General features: G+C 31.2%; 2 protein-coding genes across 5 annotated transcripts; one reads left to right on the top strand and one right to left on the bottom strand.

The window, feature by feature from the left end:
• Window positions 1-2,868: 2,868 nt before the first annotated feature.
• Window positions 2,869-4,762, bottom strand: LOC133669246 (uncharacterized). Of its 3 annotated transcripts, XM_062089309.1 has the most exons (3): window positions 4,438-4,762; window positions 4,128-4,198; window positions 2,869-4,023 (listed from the first exon to the last, which is right to left on the bottom strand). In XM_062089309.1, the coding sequence occupies exon 3, from the start codon at window positions 3,941-3,943 to the stop codon at window positions 3,044-3,046; it is 900 nt and encodes a 299-aa protein (XP_061945293.1). In that variant the 5' UTR covers window positions 3,944-4,023; window positions 4,128-4,198; window positions 4,438-4,762; the 3' UTR covers window positions 2,869-3,043. The 3 variants fall into 3 exon arrangements, with proteins under 3 accessions (XP_061945293.1, XP_061945292.1, XP_061945291.1); XM_062089308.1 differs by having other exon boundaries at window positions 4,128-4,762; XM_062089307.1 differs by having other exon boundaries at window positions 2,869-4,198.
• A 10,126-nt stretch (window positions 4,763-14,888) lies between these two features.
• Window positions 14,889-17,386, top strand: LOC133669551 (uncharacterized). Of its 2 annotated transcripts, XM_062089742.1 has the most exons (7): window positions 14,889-15,051; window positions 15,133-15,398; window positions 15,831-15,926; window positions 16,032-16,096; window positions 16,740-16,795; window positions 16,887-16,916; window positions 17,029-17,386. In XM_062089742.1, exons 2-7 carry the CDS (start codon window positions 15,181-15,183, stop codon window positions 17,149-17,151), a joined length of 588 nt encoding a protein of 195 aa, XP_061945726.1. In that variant the 5' UTR covers window positions 14,889-15,051; window positions 15,133-15,180; the 3' UTR covers window positions 17,152-17,386. The 2 variants fall into 2 exon arrangements, with proteins under 2 accessions (XP_061945726.1, XP_061945725.1); XM_062089741.1 differs by having other exon boundaries at window positions 14,889-15,398.
• The last annotated feature ends 334 nt before the right edge of the window (window positions 17,387-17,720 follow it).

The raw sequence follows: 17,720 nt of genomic DNA, 5'->3' as shown, positions 1-17,720 counted from the left end.
CTCATTATGGTCATATTTATAATCTAAGTCACAAATTTAACGGATTAGCCCAAGTTGATTAAATCAATCCAACATGCCATTGTCTTTTCATTTCACTCCCTAAATTTTTTTTTATTTTATCCTTTAAAGTTTTTTGTTTTGTATTTTCACCTAATCCGGTTAGACAAAGATTAAAATGATAACGATTTAAAAAAAAATAAAGCCTAATCAGGTTTTATGAACAAGGTGACTTGATCATATGAGTCAAATCTAACATGGTTGAATTTGAATCCGAGGCCATGCAAGAGATTACAACATAGTATTAAGCCATATTGATAGAACACGAAAGAACTATTCAAACAAGTTATTTTGTTTTGATTTAATTTTATTTTTTAAAAAAAATATTCGGTATATAATTAAATAGAAATGATAAAACACAAAAGAACTATACAAACATGTAAAATTGACTTCCTTTTCTTTTAGGCCAGAATTGACTCTTGATCCGAGCATGAACATCGGGACTAGTTAAGACTGACAGAGCGACTATAAAAATAAACTCCTAACTACGTAATTAAATCACGAACTTCCTTAACAGATCTCAATTAACTGTTGTACCCGTGACTTCCACCTATCAAGACAACTTTGGCCACTTGCAGGAGACAACAGTGGTTTTTAGTCTTGTAGCTTTGTACAATTGATTAAAAAGTTTTGAAAAGATTTTTGGTCTTACTAAGAGATTCTGCTAATCTCTTCACAAGATGCAACCTAAAATCCCGACAAAAGTGTAGCTCTAGACCAGGAGCAATTGGAATAGGACTTTCGTTTTTGTCTGAAACAATTGGAATAGGACCTCACAACAAGCAGACAGCATGCCAGCCACCCCAATACAAGATTGGCTTCAGTTCACAGAGACCCATGCATCTGCATTATTTTGTTCTGTAGCTGGAAATTAAGGCGTTAAACAGGTTGGATCATGGAGGATATTTCTGAACACAGTAACAACTCTAAGCTTATATGCAGTTGTAAGTCGCAATTACTCATGTACTCTTTTGTCACGTAAATGCACTGCGGCATCAAATGAAATATCATATCATGCAAAACAATTTTTGTGAACGTAAGATGACAGTCAACAACCTGAGCTTTCAAGATTTTGATTCAAGAAAGAAATTAATGAATTTACAGCAATCTTCCATGTCAAAAAATGCCAGGTAGAAGTTCAAATTGAGACTGACACAAAGAATAGTACGAGATTCGAATCATTATGCAGATGAGCACGCATGTTTAAATCATAGTCCTTGAACTAGACTAACATGAGCTGCTAGCTGAGATTGCAGACAATGCAGAGTCTTCATCTTATCATAAAATTGGGTACCAGATTCCGCATGTTAGTTTCCACAATCAAACAAACAGAAATTGACTGGACACCAACTACCAAGGCGTACCACCACAGAACACAATATAAAGACGAAAACTAATATCACGTTCAAGTATCTAACTTAGAAACTATGAACAATTTGGTGAAAGGACTCGCATCATACTTCACATCTAAATATGTTGTAAACCTAACGCCAAAACATAGAAATGCAGGACCAAAGAATCTCAATGTGTCGAAAGGTTTGCTAGAAGCATGATGAAAGATGAATGAATTTACCAATTATCACCTCACATTAATTGAATCAACTACAAAACAAGTGAACAGAGGTAAATTCATAGAAGTATGGATGTTAAAAAGTGCATGTAATTCTGAAAAGAAAAAACCTCCTGCAGATCTTTGACATTACCAATTATAATTGATCTTCTTCCTTTAAACAGAAAAGAACACAGAAGACAGAAAAGCATGTTATTTTGTCTCCTCAGTGGTTAAGAACCAGCTATGAAAGAGCAAGGAAGAGAACTGGAACAGCAGTAAACACAATAATCAAGGCGGAAAGAACAAAAACACCACATCAATTTCAGCGGAGTTTAGAACTAGAATTTTCAAGAGAACTCCGATAGCCTCTCAAGTTCAACAACTATCCTCCTTTACCTTGTGCAGGCTTTCCATCCAGTATCCACTGCCATAGGTAGAATAATCGCCCAGGAGATTCACAATGGGTTTCTCTGGCCAGGCCATGCAAGGTTTGAACTTTTGACATTCACAACCAAAGATTCTATGCTCGTAATAGCAAATTCCAAAGCAAAATTATATGTAATGATTACGCTGTGTATTCATCAAAAGTAGGCATTTGTTTCTAAACAAACTACCAGCCCCCTCGTATGATCATCAATTTATATTGTTTCACAGACCACAACTACGGACACAGCACAGGCAGGAAAGGATCAACTTTAAACACCAACGACCACAACAGTACTGTGCATGAAAAAAAGAGTGTCTGATACCGTTCGTGCCCCATAGCGAATGGGCTACTTTGCCACCACCCTTAAGAGCAAAGAATAAGAAACAGCATCACTCGAGTCAAATACCTTATAGCACAGTGCTCTCTTCACCTTCTAGCTAACAAGCCAACTGACATGAATACAAAACATGCACTGACCCCTCGAACTTTGACGCCCCTCGTTTGATGAAATAACCAGGACACCTGCATCACAAGGAAATTGATTCCAACTAGTGGTAAGTCACACAAATATAACTTTGGCATCGGCTGGAGCAACTTTAGAAGGGAGCACATACTCACAGTTCAGATATCCCATACCATGAATTCATGGCGAGGAATTCATTGTGAAAAGTCTCTGAGGCATGACATGCTAAAAGCTGCATGTGGTTTCAACAAATTCATGCCACAAAAATAGAAGCTACATTGAACAGAAGTATTTTTCTTGATATTGGATTTTCAATAAGAACCATAAAAATGAAATTGAGAAACACATCATGAAGGAAGCACAGCCAACTAAAACACAAAATTTTATGTGATCCATTCAATTGCTAAAGTTTTCAACTGGAAAAAACAGGTGAAGTAAACAAATGGATCTCGTTTAATAAAACTAAGTGTAACCGACATAATTAATAAAATTCACAACTCACTAATGTTTTTGTTAGCTCTCAAATAATAATTTCTGAGTCCCTCTATTCATGCTTCCAAGCATACAAAATCAATGAAAAACCAAGATTTTGTGATCTGGAATCCAGAAATCTCTGGGAGAAGGACCGTGGCAACACATTTGGATCTGAAAGCGGTTGGCTAGCCCACAACTTCTCAGCTGAGGAGCAAGTCTTGAACATAAAAACAGCATTTCCAACTGATGTACCAAAGAGCCAATTATGTACATCCCAAAACAATTCAACTGCTAGCCCATCAACCAATATGGTATGGTTCCCCCGGAACTTCCACCGGAGTTGTTTCACCTGCATCACTGTCTTACAGTCCACACGAAGCAAAAGACATGGGTCACTGACACCAATCGTGTCACATTCAATCACGAGATCATGAATTTGACCATTGTCACAAAACTGAGCCTTGGTACGGAACGCTTTCTTGCCAAAAACATGCTCTCTTTTTGCAACAAAAACAGTATTGGAAGGAATAGGAGTGGCACCAGTTTTCTTGAAAGCTTCTTTTCTCATATCCCCAAGAAGGAGAGCCATTTGCCTATCCACAACAACAGCAACATAAAATCCCTCTGATGGTTCAGGCCCAGATCCAAATTTAGCTGATGAAAGGTCCCAATATATATCAATTTTACAAGAATATGCCTCTAAACTCTTAGACCCTTTTCTTTTTGAGAACAACCACGGTTTAATATCAACCTTACATAAACAATGATTTGCAGAATCATCAATCCCTACACTTAGACCTTGACCCATCAAATTCTTACTCCATGTAATAGTAATCAAGCAAGACCGGCCTCGAATTCGACATTGATACACACAAGTAACCAAATTCTGTGCATTTTTACTAGTATTTGAAGACGAAGAATCAGCCACTTGAACCCCATTTTCACCAAAACAAGATGGGAAATCTCTCATTTTGACACTAAAGAACTGAAGTTTCTACTCCAAAACTCTCTCTAAGACTTTTCACAAACACTTGCTCCCAAATTTTGCAGCTAAAAATAACACAACAGAAAAAGACTCAGAAACTGAACTAACAGTAAATAAAAAGCAAAACTAGAAGTTAAGTAAAGAAAGGGCTCTTATCTCAAAAACCCACATAAGAAATGCTTCAAAAACAGCTAATCAAGACTTGATTTTGATCCGGGTACAGTCTAGTTTGATGCATTTCTGAAAGAAGCAGTCAATGAAAAAGAGCTTTAAAAAAGCCAGGGAAAAACTGCTAGCACATCTAAATTGAAGACAAAAATGAGGAATGTAGGTAAGTACTGGTGGTAAAGTAACTGATGAAAGAAGCAGACAAAAAGCAGACTTGTTTCACTGTCAATGTCATCTCTAACAATTTAAAATCAAAATTTAAGTTTTTATTACAAAAAAAGGAAAAGAAGAAGATCAACAAACATGTATACCTCAAGAAAGTGACAGCTGAAATAACCAAGGGAACAAAATAAAAAGCAAACTGTTACTTATTTGGCAACTGTGTATTGCAGGAAAGGCTGGTCTTTGAAGAGCACTCTACCCTGAGAAAATTAAAAACGCATCTCTCTTACCTTTTTCTCTAAGGTCTCTCTCAAAGTCTCTCTCTATCTAGACCTTCTTTTTTGCCATGTCATATTCACATGTAAATAAGAGAAAGAGACCGAGCCATTTATGCAAGACAGGCGGAGGACTGAGTTGAGACCTTCTGTTTCATGGAAGGGGCCATAAATATACAAGCTTTTTTTAGGCTTCAATTTTGCATGTATTTAAGGATTTTTAAGGAAGAAAATGAGAAGCCAGAGAAACTTTTTTGCGGAGAGAAACGGTTCTTTAATGTGGGGTCCAACAAATTTAATGCAAGCACGATGTCACGTTTAATTGAGTTTTCCTTAAAAAAAAAAAAAAACCCCTTAGTTCGTGGGAGATAAAGATTTGACAAAATAATTAGTTCGCGGGCAGATAAAAAGTTGGATTCAATCCTTAAAAAAAAATAAAAACACATGGATGATGTTAAATTTTAAATTGAAAAGTAAAAAAATTTAAAATAATGCATCAAAAGCTTATTAACGTGTTTAACAAAATTAATAAAAATATTATATTTAAAAATTATTTTTTAAAAATATTAACTATAAACAAAGACTGGAATTTAATGTAAATAATAAAAAAAAATCTTGCGATGTAGCTTATTCAGCATAAAAAAATTCAATTCAAAATAAAATAACTTCTCATTACAGTACCTTTGTTTTTTACTTGTTCAGTGTTAATCTATATCGCAGGCCATTGGATGGTCTGTATCCAAATCTAACAGAAGTTGGCTAAGTGTGTGCTATTTGACCAAGAAGCCCAATCCTGACTCGGCCATCCTGTTCAAAATATTATTTGGCTAAAACAAATCAAGCATATTATCATTTTAACCCTTGTCTAACTCGATAAGTTGATTCAGTGTGTGTCATTTGACTAATGATTTGAATCATAATCGAATCGTCCCTTTCAAAACTCGATCTGGCTCTAAATTTTTTTAAAAAAATTATCATTTCAACTCTTGCTTAACTTTATCAGGCTTAAATGTAAAATAATAAAATATCAAAGGAAAAAATTACTATAAAAAAAGTTAAATGAACAAAATAAAAAAACAGTGTCATATTAAATCTATCCCTACCAACCTGATTTAACCTGCTAAATACGTGGGAAGGGTCATGACATAGTTATAATGAGCTAACTTGATTTAGCCAGCTATCCTTTCTGTTTTCCTTCCTTTCCTTTCTTCTCTCATTGGGTTCTAGTTAAGAATGAGGTTTAGGATCAAATTATAGAGCTACAAAAGAACTAGGGATCACAATAAAAAAAATCCAAGAGATATTAGAGAACCAGGAACCAAATGAAAAAAAAATCTTTCATTTCCCTTCATTTCTTTTCTTCTCGATTGAGTTTTCATTGGACTCATGTGGGATGAGGTTTGAGACCAAACTAAAGAGCTATAAAAGAATTAGAAATTAAATTAAAAAAATAGTATATAATAATAGTTATTAAAAAAATAAAAACTAAATAAAAAAAATAGTTAACACATAAAAAAACACGTGTCAGCGTGTGAGAAAGTCATCACATTTGGGTGACATGTGCGACTTCCTTCAGGATCCAATACCATCTTTCTTTTGATGTTATAGACATTGTCTCATTATCCCTTTCATTTTATGACAGCGCATGTAGTCAGTAAAGGCACAACTTGATTCAGATATTTTTCTTCTTTTTTTTTTCTCTCCTCTTGATTTTCATTCAAGAACTATAAAAAAAAACTTTTGTAGCCTTTCATAGTAATTTGTGAGTGAAGTCATGGTGATTCTCAAGCAAATTAGTTTTTTTTTTATAACAACCAGAATTAGTTTTTTTTTAATAACTAGTTTGATTCCCACTCCACATTACGGGATGGAGCTTTTTTTTTTCCCTCAATGTAAAAAAAGGGTTCAAGCATTATTAATATTTTTTATCATAAAAATCTAAATACAAACTAAAAACTTATAGGTGCATTGAATAAATTAAATCAAGAATTAGATATTCTAATAAATAATAACAAATTTGTTGATTTTAACCAAAGGTTCAGTCAAGAAACTGAGATAAAGATGTTATTTTTAAGAAACAAAAAAGTTAAATGTTTGTTTCGGTTTAAAATTAAGTCCTAAAATTTTAATTGGTTTAAATCAATAAAATTAAATTAAATTTTATTAAATTGAGCATTAATTCAATGCCAAAACTTGTTTTTATTATGTTTCACTGGGGTGCAATTCTTATGCCACTTAATGAATGCAGGCCTCGTGAAAAAAAAAACGTTTAAGAATAAACATTGAAAAAATTGCAAGAGGAAGATATTGTTGATATTTGTAATAAATAATAGATAAGATAAGAAACTCTATATTTCTAATGAATAGAATTCTAATAAATTTAAAATTAAATTAGAAGGTTAACATTATAATTAATGATTTAAATGGGAAGCAAAAGAATCCAAAAAAAAAAGATGTTAATGAAAAAACAATTGAAGGACCAATTAAAAAAAGGATGCATATGAAAAAAAAATTAGAGGTGATAAGAAAAAAGTTTGAAGTACCCAGTAAAAAAAAAACTAAGGATGCAATTGGAGAAAAATTTAAGGTGTTTACTGTTCATATGAACATTGTTTCCACCTCAAATTTTTCAATGTATACTATAATAGTATTTTTTTGGATAGCTATATTGATTTTCAATATTTTTTATATGCTTAATTAAGGTAATATTATATTTATAAAATAAAAAAACAATTTATTATTCAGTTAACCTTTTCTTTTTAAATCAACATAATTAATTATGTGCACAATTTAATATTATATAAAAAATACCAACGTAGTTGAAGGAGTTAGGGTCACCGGAGAGAGAAATAAAGAAGAGGAGAGCAAGGTAGTTTCAAAGAGGGAGAGAGGTCTACTCTATGTGATTTTTTTCAAAGAATTTTCTTATGTTTTGCATATGATTGACATATCCATAGAGCTCAAAATTATTTTTAGTATGATATTAAGTCATGCATATAATTAATTATTTAGCTAATTACTTTTGAAATTGTTATTAACACAAAACTTTTAAAGTATCTTGCACAAGCAGCGTTATATAAACTTGCCATTAGAGCAAATTAATCTTCTCCTTGGCGGGGATTATCCTCCATTTATTTTCTTTAGTATCTTTCATTTCAGGCATGGATAATATATATTGATTTCTTGCTCTAGTTAAGTTGATAAACAAAAATAACTTTTTGAGGACCCGCACGATATGAGAATATAAAGGATAGACATGAATATATGCTCAAAGTAGTTAACATGTTAGAGCATATTTAATATTACAGTAATATTTTTTTTATAGTGTTTTTTACGTAAAAATATATCAAAATAATATTATTTTTATCTTCTAAAATTCATTTATAACATCAATATATCAAAACGATATGAAAACATTAAATATATAAAAATAAAAAATATTTTTTAAACATAAAAACAAACAATTTCAAATTGCCATAATAGCTCGTCTTAAAAGCCAGAAGTGGCTTTGAGTATAAAATGAAAACACAATTGTTTTTTCGTAAGGTGCCCAGGAAAGAGTCTTGATCACTAGCTCATCGGCATGGCAGCCTCATCACAAGCCTTATTTTGTTGTGAATGAGTTGGTATTCTGTGATGTGGAGGTGGGATTCGATTCTGAACAATGGGCATGAATTATGATCTCTCTTTTTCCCTTTAATTATTTGATACTGTGATTATAAGAAATTAATGGTTGCCTAAATATTAGTCAAATATCCTTGCCTTTATTCTGTGTCGTGTTTTATTCCTTTTTTTTTTTTTATCTCCTTTAATCCCGGCTTCACATCTTTTGCCATGGTGTGATTAAGTAACTAAGTGGAAAATAATTTCCAGAATTTACTTACTTCCTATAAAGTGATTGTTTGGTAGTGGTAGTGCGGTGGAGAGACAAATGAAAAAAAATTAAAAATTATGTTTGTTTTCATGTTTTAAAAATATTTTTTGAAAAAAATTGAATTTTATTTTTATTTGTTTCTTTGCTTCAATTAATTTTTTTGATATTTTTAGATCGTTTTAATGTTCTGATATATTTTTAAACAAAAAATATTTTAAAAAGTAATTAATATTATATTCCCAAACACCTCCAAAATCTTCAATAATGTACATTGAAAGCTCAAATCTTATCTACTAATGTCTATAATTGATGATATATTTCCGTCTCCATGTATGATTTTTCAATTACCTGCCATCTTTCCATTTTTTCGAACAAAATAGAATACATAGTAGCGAAAATATTTTATTCTCTTAGATCAAGTATTTAAATTAAAATAAATAAAATAGAATTTATTATAGTAAAAAAGAGAAACACTCTCTCATTCCTAGAATAAATGGTCATTGTGAAAAAAATTAAAATTATAAATCAGGAAAGATTATAATTTATGCTCGACTCATAGAAAATTAGTAAACCTATGCTGTGGAAGGGGAAAAAAAGATTTTTTTTCTAATTATTGAAAACATATATGTATAATTCTTGTGATTATCGTTTTTTTGGGATTCGAGATAGCATTGAAGTTTGTTAGCAGAATTCATAAGAAAAATCAAAGAATTCTATTTTTGGAATCGATTTTATCTTAAATAAAAAAAAATATTATGCCAATCATTGTCTGTTTTTTTTAATATAGATATTCAAATTAACTTGTGTATACTTTAACTAATTTTATAAATTTTAAAGTTAATAATTATATAAGTTTTCAATAATTTATAAAATTTATAAAATTCAAATCAATAATATAATTTTAGAATCTGATTACTTGAACTATCCTTTAAAGTTAAAGATTATTTAGTTTTTTTTTTTTACAACTATAGCTAGGACTCTATAATATAGAATTCAACTCATATATCCCATAAATCAACAAGGACTGCCTTGTTTTTCTTTTGCTGTCACAGCATGCCTAAGCCCTAATAGCTTGTAAAAAATTTAAAATTTTACAAGCTATTCAAAGGTTCGAAGCATTAGGTTTGGACTCCAGTCATCCTAAATTGAAAATTGATGGCTACGTATCATTATTTATGTTAGGAGCAAAAGTTACTGTGATTTGACTGGGGTTAAAACTATTTAATTTACCCAGGGCGTCATTAGATTTTATAGTGTAATGGTAAATAAAAAAACCTAAGAATATAATGACCTAAATATATATATTTTTTAAATCGTAGTTATATATATGTATTGTATATACCAATAGAAAATTACTTGACATTCCTCTTTTTCCTTCAAGGTTGTGTTTAAGATAATAGAACTCTTCGTAGAGTATTCCCTTGTGAGTTTGAAAGTTCAAATCTCCCTGCACAAAGCAGAGTGTTTTTTCAAAAATATATATTTTAAAATATATTATATTATACATATATATTTTTAATATCAACAAATCAAAACAATAAAAAAATAATAAAAATATTAATTTAAAATTCTTTAAAAAAATAAAAATAATAAAATACAATCTAATTACATTCTCAAAGTGCATCCAAATTTTGTATTCCAATTTCATGCAGGATTATGTGATGTAAACACAATTTTGTTTTCAAAGAGCATGTGATGACCTACCTATCTTCCTATCTTTTTGAATAATAAAAAACAATATTGTTGTAATTATTTATATGAATAATATTATTTTTTTTAGTGATTTTGGTATTTGCATCTTAATCTCTTAGAAGTATTTAAATTGAAATAAATAAACTAGAATTTATTATAATAAAAAAGAAAAACACTCTCATTTCTAGAATAAGTGGTCATCGTTAAAAAAAAAACATAAAAATTATAAATTAGAAAAGATTAAAATTTATGCTCAACTCATAGAAAATCAGTGAGCCCATGCTTTGAAAGGGAAATAAAAAGATTTTCTTCTACTTTTCGATATATATATATATATTAAGAATTCTTTTTTGGAATCAATTGCTACCGTAAATAAAAAAAGAAAGAAATATTACTCCAATCATGGTCTCTCTCTCTCTCTGTTTTTTTTTTTTTTTACACAACTACAGCTAGTACTCTATAATTTAGAATTCAACTCATATGTCCCTTAAATCAACAAGGACTACGTTGTTTTTCTTTCGTTGTTACATCATGCCTAAGCCCTAATGGTCTTCAAAGTTTAAAAAATTACAGGCTATTATTCAAAGGTACGAAGCATTTGGTTTGGAATCCAATCATGGAAATTGATGGCTTCATATTTTTATTTATGCTAGGAGCAAGAGGTGGACACCTACTATGATTTGATTTGATTTGATTTGATTGGGGTTAAAACTATTTAATTTAATTTATCAAGGGCATCCTAGATTTTATTGTGTAATGGTTAATACAATACCCAAGAATATAATGACCAATTAAGTATTTTACTATAGAGAATAAAGTATTCCTTGTTTTGGATTAGCAGTTGAACAGTTGTTTTGCTAAATTTTTTTTAAAAAAACTTTATTCTAGATTTATTTTAAATTATTTTAATATAATAATATTAAAAATAAAATTTTAAAAATAATCTTTACTGTCATACAAAACATCATAAGGACATGACAGCACAACCTCAAATTATTGTGTTAATTGAGGTGGTTAGTTAGTACTTCACGGACGGATAGAGACATGATATTCACTTGTACCACCATGTTCGACTTGTTGATTTCTAGGCTTTAAATCTTTTAGTCTGCTTATTTTTTAAAATTTATAAATTGGTCATGATCTCAACAATTCTTTTTTAATAATTTAAATTTAAAAAATTGAATATATTTTTTCATATGTAGAAAATTAATCTATTTTTTTCATAGATAATTAATCTATCTGTTTCATACAGTATCTACTCTAGGGGAAAAAAAAGAGAGGTATTTTCTTACCTAAAATTGCAATAATTTTTTTTAAAAAGATAACTTATAATATTTTGGATTTGCAGCTAAAATTTAACGCTAGTGATGATGAAAACAGAGAGCTAGTTACCTTTAGAATCTTCAACATATGTAGGCAAACATGAAAAGGATTCCACGTAATGGTTGCTACGTGCTTTCCTAGCCCTAGACTTCAATAAATAATAATAAAAATAAATAAAAATAAAGAGCCTAGTAGCAGCTCATCGAGGCCATCATGTGCTCATGCTTCAAGCGAACATAGCCAACATAGGTACAAATGTCACCGTATTGTTTGCATAATGTATCTGTATTTTTATAGGATAAAGTCTATGTAACTCGATATTGGCATGGTATGGGGCTTGATTGGACCAACTCAACATTGGAGAAATCATTGGAAGGAACAATATTTTAATTAGCTATTCAAATACTTTATGGATTCTTACACAAATCATATAATAAACATCGTGCATCGACTATACTTTATGTGTAATCTCCTCATTGGAGTTATTTAGCCATGGTGTCCCTTTAGGCTAGGGTTCATGCACCTCTAAGCATCCCTTTCCCTAAGGTAAAAGCATAGTTACAATAACCAATTCCATTAAAAATCTGGTTTGTCAGTTAGGCTTTTATAGATCAGCAAGTTGACTTAAGCTTTTATTAAAAAAAAAAATTATTTTAGTTTTTTTTAAATGTGATATTATTTTAGTAAAGAAAATTAGTTCGACGTAAAACCTTTTCAGGCTAGGTTTCGAGTTGGTGAATCACTTGTTAAATAACTATCTCAACCCAATAGCTTTACTTGTTAAGTGAGGTCCTAAGATATGATTTATATTATCACATCCCCTTAAATGAAAGTTCTTTAGACTTGAAACTTGCACAAACTCACACTATTTTGTGCTTAATTTTTATTAAATAAATAAGGATGATGAGATTTAAACTCATGACCACTTGGTTATTAAAGCTCTGATATTATGTCAAAAAACCATCTCCATCAAATAGCTTAAACTGTTAAGTAAAGTTTCATTATATAATTTATATTATTCTTTAACATCACTAAGTTAATCTATCATGTTATGTCGAGTTTTATAATTATTATTAAAAATAAAATTGATAATCTAAAAACTCATAAATTTAAAACATCATAAAGTTTGTGGATATAAAAAAGAAGACATAAATTTAGAAAGAAATACATGCAAATCTACAGAGGAAGCACCAGATGGTTGGGTGAGTGGGACATTCACGCGAGACAATGGGGGAGGAAAAGGAGCGCTGAAGGGTAAGGTGCTTTATGAAGCTTTTGCCCTCTCTGTGCTCGCTTTGGCACTTTTTATCATATCTTTGACCTTTTTGTTCCGTTCCTGCTGAGGTTGCAATCATGGATACTTCCACATTTTGATGTGGATATGTATATTTATAGCCTTGATCTTCAACTTGATATTTTCCTATTTATCCGTTAGAGGAATTTTTTATTTGTTTGTTTGTTATTAGTTGTTTTTAATAGTATTTTTTATTTAAAAATATATTAAAATAATTTTTTTAAATTTTTTTTAGTTTTTTTTAATTTAACGTGGGTGTCCGAGCTAGTTTGCGCGCACCTCGACTAATTCCATGGGCCCTGAAGTTAACGACCATGTAAGCCTCCAGTGGCTACATATGAGTAACTACAGGGTTCGAAACTGAGACTATAAAAGAATTAAACCTTTTGATTCTAAACTCTTGAATAACTGTTTATATAGTTATATTTTTAATATTATCACATTAAAGCAATTGAAAAACAATAAAAAAAAAAATCTTGGGCACACCTCCAGCTCCAAGCAAGATTGCCTAATCTCCTTGTCTAATGGAACTTGAACAACAAGATTGATGGTGATGATTTTCTTTCTTGGGAGGTGAGCTTTGTGAAAAAAATATTAAAAGCTAAAAAAAAAGATTAAAAAATTAACACAGAGATTGACATTTTGGCATTGGAGTAGCAATCTTTTGATCTTTTCCTTCTAAACACGGTGACTACTTTAAGGGTCCCTTTTCGACTTGTTATCTTTGGGCCACATTTCCTGGGCTAGATCCATGGATGGATGGGGTAAGCTTTTCAATTTGAGCCCAATTTTGAGCCCTATCACATTTCCTGGCGTGATCATTTGCTTTTTTCTTAATGCTGGTTGTTTGTATAATATATTTTTAATAAAAGAAAGAAAATCTTATTTATGGTATATAATTTCAATGATAAATAGACCCACTTTATTGCATGATCTAATAAGTTTGGGTTATATGATATTATAATTATAAAACTTGTTTGATTTAGTGAGTTAATTTAATGATATATTCACTCGGATCGATTTTTATTTAAACTATTTTAAAAAATAAAATGATACTTTTTATTTTTATATATAAAGTTCAGGTCAATATAATCATTAATGTTTTCCATATAATATACAAATACTCTCATCATAAAAAAAGGAAAGAAAATGCAAAAACAAAGAAAAAACCATAACAATTAAACAATGCTAGACTAAGGCACCGTTTGGGAACGCGGCTGCGGCCGCGTTCCCAAAAAATTTGAAAATTTTTTGTTTTTTTTTTTTGCTAAAATTTAATATGATTTGTACGTTTTGGATCGTTTTGATATGCTGATGTCAAAAATGATTTTTAAAAAATGAAAAAACATCGTTGGCATGCATTTTGGCACGAAAAGTTATTTGAAAAGCACCCGCAACCACACTGCCAAACACGCTCTAAAGCTTGGGTCATGGACTGGGTAGATTGACATAGAACAATAAAAATAACAATATCTTTTTTATTTTAAAATTAAAATAAAATTATTTTAAAATTATTTTTAGAATGAAATTAGGTTTTGATTGGTTTAATGGTTCACCTGTAATTTCAAGTTAATCTGATTAGTTTTAGATTGAATTTTTTTAGATATTTTATGTTTAAGAGTGTAGTTGTGGTTGCTTTTCATTCCAAAACACATTAAAATAATATTTTTTTATTTTTTAAAAATTATTTTTAACATCAGTATATCAAAATAATCTGAAAATATAAAAAATATATTAATTTAAAACAAAATAAAAAAAATTTCAGTTTTTTTTAAAATACTTTCGAAACAGAATGCTGAATACTATTGGGTGGGTGGAACGGATCCCAAGTAGAGTTGGTTTTAATAAATATAAGGAAAAACAATTATTAGATACCACGTGCACTTGCCATATATATCTAATTTAGCAAGAAATAATGTTGTTGAAAATATGGTTTGGATGTTGTTTGAGATTTTAGTACTGATTGTTTTTTTTTAAAAAATTATTTAATTTTTTTTTTTTTTAAATTTATTTTTATATTAATATATAAAAATTATCTAAAAATATTTAAAAAATAATTTATAATAAAAAAATAAATTTTAATAAAAAACACTTTAAAATTCACCTTCAGAAAACGCCTTTAAGACGAAGATAATTTCCATCGTTGGACCATCTTAGCTGGACAACAATATCTTGTTAAACTCCATTGCTTGTCTTCTTTAACAATGTCACATTGTCTATGACAACTGAAATTTTAAAGTTTTTCCTCAAACCAGGCACCTTTCTTGTTGTTTTGTTCTTTAAGAGAGAGGGATAGGTGGTTTTGGTAGGTAGCTAAGATCGAATTCTGTTTCATGGTTCACTTTCTTGCGTACTTCATTTTTGTTTCTTTATATGTTGTTTGCAGCTTAGAGAGAGGGAGGGGATTTAGTTTGGTGTCTAGGGAGAGATAGAGATGATGAATCATGAGTGCTGTCTAGTTATGGATGCATGGATAAGGGAAGCACAAGAGGCAACAAAGTTGGTGGAGGACATAGAAAGCAGAATAAAGAACAAAGACTTAGCCGAAGAAAATAGGCTCAGAGACATTGCTCAATCGAAGCTAATTGAAGCTGGAGTCAAGCTTGATCGCCTTGAATCACTCCTTCATAACCCACCTTCAAAGCCTGCGTTGTATGTTCCATATCTTTCACATCTTGCCCTTATGAGTGTTTCTCTACTTTATTTTGAGCTAGTGTTTTACTGCTGTTTATTGATTTTCCATCTTCAATTTCTCAAGTGTTCGTCTTCTGATGCTTGATATACTTCACTGTATCATTGAGCGATTAGTCCTATTTTCTTGTTGCCTTTTTGTAATTTGAGTTTCTGTGAATTACACTTTTGTAAAATGAATTAGCATTTAAAATGAAAAAAAAAAAATCATGGATCTCATGAGTCAAATGGAAGGGAAATCAGCAATTATTAGTGGGTTTGGACTGAAAAGACTTTTCAGTTTTTTCCAACATAAATTGCTGTAATCTGTGTAACACTTGAAAGCATTCATCAATCTAGTACTCAATAAGCTTCCATAAAAGTAAATAATCTGTTGCAGCAGTGGTTTTACAGAACTATAGAAGATTCGGAATTTCGATGGAAAATGATATCGGATTTACAGCTAAGAACACGAGCACTGGCTCTCCGTCTCTATACATCAACAAAGAGGTACAGTTGGTTTCATGTCTTTCATGTCCTCATTCCTCTTGAATGTTAGCTGCAGAAAAGTAAGGATCAATCTTAAATTGGTTTGATCTTGGTATGTGCATACAGGGCAGGAGGTTTTCTGGTTTCAACTACCACTGGAACCAGTAGAACAACCAACAGCCTTGATCAAGGTAATACTTTAAAATTGAATGTATGTGGTCAAGCATATAAATCTCATGTCACAGCATTTCTATTCTGCAACTTCAGTGAGAATAAACATACCGAAAACTTAGTGTTATTACCTGGTTATTTCTTTTACTGTAAATGATTGGTTAACCTTAGCCTTGGATTCCTTCACAACAAAACTGGGGCACCCAAAAAGGTACTCTAAATATAGTGGCATCTATGATCAGATTTATGAGGAAAGAGTTGGCATGGTACGCTCTGGAGTTTATCCAATCATTTGATCCATTAAGCTTCCTTCATACATTGTCTTAAGTGGATTTGTAGCATTTGCCAGTGACCCAAAACCCAGATATGGTAGGTATTTTGCAAGATCAGGCTTGAATCACCACAAACTATTTAACCTTTAGGAGTAGATTTATTCTCCTCGTCAGTAGCTTTCAAGTTCAGCTTGCGGACTGCCGAGACACATCACAATAACTTCCACTTTGCTGTGTTAATTTTAAAAATCCCAACAGAACACACACTACACACTAGCGTGCACAAAGTTGGCGATTTTGATGCTTGAGAGGTCTTGCTTTTTGTGCCTTAAAGAAAACAAAATGGCGAAATGGAAAATATTTTAGCTAACATGTCCATGGTGTCCTGCAGATCAGAAAAGGAAGTTGCACTCCAAATTCGATCCAGAGCTGCTCACGCTGCTTACTGTAAGTATTTAAATACACAATTAGATGTTCCTAATATTCTCTTCTCATTAGGCTTTTGACACTTTCATGCTGGTTCTGCTCCTCCTTGCAGTCAGAGGATACAACCCAAGATCAAGTGCAGGTACATTTCTTGAATATTCATTCGAGGGTGTTCTACCGTTCAAATCTCCATTATTTTCTTGTCATATTATCATCATTATTGATATTTTCTCTTAATTTTTGTGGATAAGCAGTTCAAGAATTCTGGTTCTTTTATTTCAACAAGTTTAATCAAGAAGGTGTGCTGGACCTTCTGTTTGATTCTTGGAGCAGCTGCACTGCTATTTGTCTTGGTTATAATCTGCGCAGTAATATAATCTACATACTCTGCCTATTGGTTTGCTATTATAGTTTCCTCTTTACAACTTCGGAGCTGCAAGCTTTTTCATCCTATCAGAAAAGTCCCAATATTTCCTTCATGTAATTGTTAATCGTTTGACATTTTAGAATCGAGGAGCTCTTTTATGGGGGCATGGAATGTATAGTAACATCGATAAGAACAGGAAAAATTGTATCATTTATTAAAACTTCAGTCAATGTTAATGCTGTCAACCATTCTAATGCCTTTTGAGAAGCATGGTAGGCACACGTCAAAAGGAAATTTTGTAAACTATGTCAAAAGGTAAATGCTGTGAAGACTAGCCTGGAAAGACAGGTTGTGAATTTGAGATGGACCACGCGTTAAAGCAGAAAAAGAGTTGATTACGCTAGATGGGGAGTGGTGGTGGTTGAAGGAATTGGAGTTTTCCAGCAGCACTTATCGGTTGACTTATCAACCAAAAAGTACTCTGCTGTCTGCATATCTTCACAGAAGCCAGCACCGACCTCCTTGAGAAAGAGTCCAGGAGATGAGCATTTTGACCAAATTATTGAAGAAACGTAATTC

The sequence above is a fragment of the Populus nigra genome, chromosome 12 (assembly GCF_951802175.1).
Source record: "Populus nigra chromosome 12, ddPopNigr1.1, whole genome shotgun sequence".
Lineage (NCBI taxonomy): Eukaryota > Viridiplantae > Streptophyta > Magnoliopsida > Malpighiales > Salicaceae > Populus > Populus nigra.
Note: the sequence above shows the minus strand (reverse complement) of the source record. Positions and strands in the feature narration are given on the sequence as shown.